Source organism: Pygoscelis adeliae, unplaced genomic scaffold, assembly GCF_000699105.1.
Source record: "Pygoscelis adeliae isolate BGI_AS28 unplaced genomic scaffold, ASM69910v1 Scaffold268, whole genome shotgun sequence".
NCBI classification, from domain to species: Eukaryota; Metazoa; Chordata; class Aves; order Sphenisciformes; family Spheniscidae; genus Pygoscelis; species Pygoscelis adeliae.
The window spans coordinates 879,009-884,689 of record NW_008825262.1 but is presented as its reverse complement, the minus strand read 5'-3'; the positions used below and the strand labels follow the sequence as shown (position 1 = coordinate 884,689).

General features: G+C 43.6%; 1 protein-coding gene across 2 annotated transcripts; it reads left to right on the top strand.

Moving 5' to 3' along the window:
* Positions 1-760: 760 nt before the first annotated feature.
* On the top strand, positions 761-4,970 carry LOC103921544 (chromosome unknown open reading frame, human C11orf57). 2 transcript variants are annotated; one of them, XM_009329533.1, is made up of 4 exons: positions 761-857; positions 2,009-2,164; positions 2,733-2,786; positions 3,600-4,970. In XM_009329533.1, the coding sequence occupies exons 1-4, from the start codon at positions 775-777 to the stop codon at positions 4,120-4,122; spliced, it is 816 nt and encodes a 271-aa protein (XP_009327808.1). In that variant the 5' UTR covers positions 761-774; the 3' UTR covers positions 4,123-4,970. The 2 variants fall into 2 exon arrangements, with proteins under 2 accessions (XP_009327808.1, XP_009327809.1); XM_009329534.1 differs by having other exon boundaries at positions 779-857; positions 1,897-2,164.
* The last annotated feature ends 711 nt before the right edge of the window (positions 4,971-5,681 follow it).

Sequence of the window (5,681 nt, the reverse complement as noted above, 5' to 3'; positions counted from 1 at the left end):
TATTTACCTATAAAAGTTGCCCTGTGGAAAACCTGTTCTCTCAGGACTTTCATGAAAACGACGGTTTGCCTTTTTAAAAGTAGCAAACCTGTAGTTGGTTTGGTTTGGGTTTGGTTTTTTTTTCCCCCCCTTGCTGTGCTGTGTATGTACTTTTAATTGCATCAAGTAATTTGAACTTTGTGTTAATGTGCACAGGCAATATTTTAGTTTGCTGAAGTTAACAGAGTTTCTTAGTCTTGCACTATTTAATTAATTCCTGACACAATTCAGCAGGTCCAACTCATTTATTTCATATGTTTATAAAATCACTCATTCAGAGTCTGCATCCATGAACATAAATCTATGCCAAACCACTCAGTATTTGCATGCTGTGTCTTTTCAGCCTGTAGTGTAACTTCTCATTTTGGCTTGGTCCTTCCAGATGATATTTATATACTGAATTCTCTAACAGTACGTATGTTTGGGATGGTAACGAATGACAAGGCAGGGTAGCCAGAACAGCCGAGATAGCAAAATCAGGCAAACCTGCCATTTCTGATGCCATTATCTGTATGTGCTTTGTCAGAGTATTACCATCAAGAGATTCTCCTTTTGGTTACCTTCGTTATAGCTACAAATAATAATCTGTTTCAGTATGGTAGGAAGGCTTGCTGTGAATTTTGTTAGCAGGAGCGTTGAGCTAGGAGCTGATGTTACATGCTATGTGTCTGTGAAGTTTCCCTAATGTTACACTCGTTTCCTTTCTGTGACTTTCAGATTCAGGAAGAGACAGAAATGTGGAAAATAAGGGAGTGGGAGAAGCAGACAGAAGAGACTTACTGGAAAAGGCAAAGCAGAATGCTGTCGAACACCTCCAGGTGGGTTTTAGTTGTGTGGAGGAGATAATTGTTTTGTCTTAGTTGCTGAACCCTTTTGTGTTACAACACTTAAAGAGCATTCTGTGATGACTATGTGTTTACAATATATGAAGATTACATAGACTACAGATATATTTATTTTCTCCTTAATGAGTCCCTGAAAAGAGGTCAGACCTGTACTTAAGTCTGACCTTTTATCTCTTCATCTAGATGTATAGTCTTCAAAATACAACATTAAGTAGGTCGGGCTCTCTGAAGCAGTGGGGGTAGGAAGTGCTTAAGGAATATGTCAGAATGGTGTGAGGAAGGTCTAATGTATTGCCGTTTAGGATAGCAGTAAACAAAACTGTTGTGGTGTGGAGTACTGCACTATTATAACACACCAGTATTGACCGCTGCTTGTGCGGTATCTGTGAAATCATTCTGACATGCCTGAGGATCTCACAAGCTACATGAAAACAAGCTCGGTTTGGGGGGAAGGTTGGGGTTTTGCGTGGGGGCGGGCAGGGCTTACTACCATGAAGCCTTTTCAGAAGCGTGAAAGTTGCAGGAAGTGGTTTTAGTATCTCAGGGGAGAACACCTTTCAGACTTATGCTAAGTCCACGGCTGCTGCTTGGCTCAGGAAATGCAGCATTTCAAATGAAACGAAACCAGAGCCACAGGCATGTGAGATCACTCAAAACTGTCGGTGCTTTCTGTGGATTTGGGGTCATAGTCCTAGTACCTGATCAAATTGCAATTCTAGTAAGTCAGTCCTACTTCTTCAGTTTCCCCTTTGCTGCTTTTGCTAGCCTATGTCTCACCGCATATTGTTAGTCTGCTCCTGCAGAGTATTCTAGAGGAAGAGAACTGCATTTGTTGTGATAGGCAAGATAAGCCCTTCCTCTAATTTTGCATTGTGAGCATCTCTGTCAAGAATTTTGCTGTGCACAGAGGGCCGTAGTAAGTTTTGAAAACCAGTGTTAGCTACTGAACTGGTTTTGTGAGAGCTGTTAATGGTGACTGTCTGTTAAAATGATAGCTGGTCTTCTTGCATAGATGGACATCCAAGACTTGCTGGAATTTTGCTCCTCTCGCTGGACTAACCCCTTGCTCAGAAAGTTTCTCCATCAGAGCTGACAGCTGAAGGACAACTGTTCTCTTTCTGCAGCAGTCGGATGCGCAGTGATGGCTTTGATGAGGAGGGCCACAGGGCTGACTGGAAAACAAAGAACTCACAATTTCTTGACCCACTCGAAGAAGATCTCCTTAGGGCCCGATCCTGGAATAAAAAGCTGTATGAATGTGAAGCCAACATGCCGGACAGGTCTGTGGGGGAATTAGTGTTTTGTGATTATAACTGTAATTAAAACACCTTTCTGGAGTCCTGTACCAAAAAGTTAGTGCATTTCTCTTTTCAGTACGTACTCCTATAAAACAATGCTTGATCTCATTTTGAGAGTGAATAAGTAGCACGCACGAACTTTTACAGTGTCACAGAATACCTAATTTGAGTTCACCTATAGAGTTCCTAAGTCACAGTAAGCAGCAAAAGCTCAGCCCTAAGATTAGCAACTAAGATTAGTATTTATGACTATGCCCAAGGAACTTGGAAATCTTGGGAAATGCAAGTTAGTGCTCTCCAGGGTTATTTTAAAGAAATTTGAGTTGTAGTTTTCCCTAATTAGAAATGGAAAAGAGACTGAGAACATAACGTGTATTTAAATAGTACCAACCAAATCAGTCATGTTTCCTTCCTTCTTTGCTGGGAAGGTTCTGATAGCCCTTCTTTGCTATCTAAACTCATGTTCCTTCTGTGGCTCTGTCTCTTCACAATTATATTTTTTCCTTAAACACCTTGTCTGTTTCTAATAGATGGTTCTGCTTTCTTACAGATGGGGTCACAGTGGCTATAAAGAGTTGTACCCTGAAGAATTTGATACAGATAGGTAAGGCAAGCAGGCTTACTAATGTATCCAGAATCTTACTTCTGGCAGGTTATGCAGGGAATTTTACAAACTGAGTTTTAAGTTTTGATTATAGGTCAGCCTTGAATGTAAAGCAGCACTGTTTAGCTACAGACACCCACTGAAAAAAATCTAGTCCATTAATGTGGTTCCCCCTTGTCTGAGTCTTAGGAGGAGATTGCATCTTTTATAGTAATTAGACATTCAGCTTTAGCCTGAGTTGCTAAAATGCTATGAATCTGGAAGATCTGTCTGGGCCAACAGAGAGCCAGAGTAGTAGGCTGAATCCAAATCAGCTCAGTATACACCCTCTCAAATATCAGCTCCAGGTTCTCCTTTCCATTACAGTGTACCTGTATTTTCTGTGTTTCTCCTTATTTGGAGAATATAAGTTCTTGCAGTATCCTGGAGAGTGGGGACTTAACTGTAAAATAAGATCTTAGAATTAATTATTTTTAAACTACACCTAACAGAATCATCAAGTACAATATTTGTCAGGCTTACAAATTTGAAGTAACCTGCTATAAATGAGTTTTCATCATTCAGTGGCTTTTGGTACACATTCTCCTTGGTTCTGGCTCAAATATCTTAAACAGGGGTATTAGTAAGGTGTGGACCCAAGCTGTTACAAGCACGTGAAACAAAAATGCAGCTACCGCATCTGCCAAAGTATCTGCTTCCCTGCTCTAGCCAAATGAATTGATGGGCTTGCTTAAAACTTTGAGACAGAAAAGGCTCAACTGTTACGTGCCTGCCTCTCTGCTTCCTTTTGGTCATCCTTTGTTCTTTTTACAGTGACCAGCGAGAAGGAGATGAACAAAATGCTATCAATGGGAAGAAGAAATCTCATCTGGGAAAGCAAACTGCCCATGAGTCGCACAAACGGAAAAAACCAAAGAAATCACACAAGAAGAAACAAAAAAAGCGATCACACAAAAAGCGAAAGAAAAAGAAAAAGGAGCAGGGGAGAACATCATCAGATTCTTCCCGGGAGAACGAGTGCTCAGAAGAGGAGACTTCAAGCACCCGGAAAGGGAAACACAAGCGCAAGAAAAAGACCAGGAAAGTGCCTGCCAGGGAACCTAACTCTTCTTCTGGGCAGGAAAGTGACTTTTCTCATGCAAGCAGCTCAACCACCAGCAGCTCTGAGGACAGTGAATCTGAGGAGAAAAAAGAGAAACGGGCCCCAAAAAAGAGAAAGAAGCGTCACAATTCTGTGTCAGAGAGGCACAGTGAAGTACCAGAGAAGAGGAGCAAGAGGAAGAACTGGAAAGTGGCCGCTGATGAAAAATCGGAGGATAGCTCAGATGAGGACTGATGAGTCTAGGCTGCAGCTCAAACAATGAGGTAGAGGACAGAGACAGGTATTTATCTTTCAGCACTGCCCCATGGTACAACTTGTTTCAACGCTGTGGTTTATATACATCCTGCCAACCCACAGTGGAGAAACTGAGCCTTGGCAGCCTGCAGCAGGTGCCCCCTTGCTTTTCATTGACTTGACATTCAGAAAACCAGGGGAGCAGTTGCCTGTCTCACAGGTTGGTTAGTCCTGCCAACTTCAGATTCCTTTTCTGTGACCAGGTTGACCTCTGATGCACGAAAATGTTGTAGGCTATCTGCAGGGGGAAAACAGGCAAGTTTGCACCTTTTTTTTTTTTTAAATTAAGTTTTAACAGATTGCTTTTTTGAGTTACCAAATCAATGACCAAGACTTGCAGTAGGAGAGGGGAGAGACAAAAAGTCTGGTAACAGGAAATGTCACTGGATTTAACCCTACGGTAGCTTTGTCTTCCCATCCTCCAACAAAAGCAGACCTGTGTGGTGGCATGCACACAGTCAGCTGGACACGGAAGGGAGTATGAGGGAATACTCTCATTCCAGCTGAAAGTGCAGTGACTCCTTCTATAATGATGAAGAAAAGACACCAGTGTGTTTCCTTGTTTTAGACTTCTCCCCACATCCTGGCGTGGGCTGGCCATTGTGTCTTCCCTTCCTTCATTCTCTCTAGGGGGATGCTGAAACCATTTGTGCTGACAGAGAAGCCTTGGTGGGTGTTGTGTTCTGTCTCTGGTCTGCCCAATGTGTTACTGGAGAAATTGGTACCGGGCTGTTCTCCCTGCAGTTGAACAGCCAAGCCTTTTAACAAAATAAACAAATCCAGACATGTTCGATGCTTTTGTCATTGTTTTGGAGTAAAGCCCAGGGACAGAGCACAGGCCTGAGAAGTCTAGGTGATCCTTGTGTTCTCCCTGTGCCATGTGTTTCTGCCTGATCAGACCAGGTGGCTGTGGAGGGTGTAGAGGAGATGAAGCAAGGGAGGCTGGAGAGGAAAGTAGCCACTGGGGAAACGTACTGCACTGATGTGAATGTTGTGTCAGTGACTGAGCACAGCTCCAGCTTTGGTCTACACCTGAACAAGTATGAAACAGTGTCGATGCCCGTAGGTCCTCATTCGAAGTCCTGCTTACTGTCCCTCTTTTCACTTCAAGTGAAAAGGCGTTCTCTGCATGCCCTTGTCCGCTGGCTAATGCAGACGACTTGGAGGAAGCCATCCAGCAGGCTCAGCTTGCTTTCAGCTGCTGGCTTTTATCGCGGCCACTTCTCTGCTGGTCAGTCACGCGATAACAATGCAACTGCTTTACGTACATCCTAGGAAGTGTTCAGGAAGGTGTTTATTTTGTATGGCCTCCCTCGTACAAAGATTTTTCATTAGCAAACGTGCAGGTGAGCAGCGCCTGGATCCGCTGTGGCCATTGCTGTGGATTTCAATATAGGGCCAGGCATCTCCGAAGCAGCCCTCCCGCTGTCCTGAGCTTTTGCGCAGCCACTGCTGGGGGGGCTCGCAGGTCGCAGGCGCCACTCGTCTCGGCCTCGCGC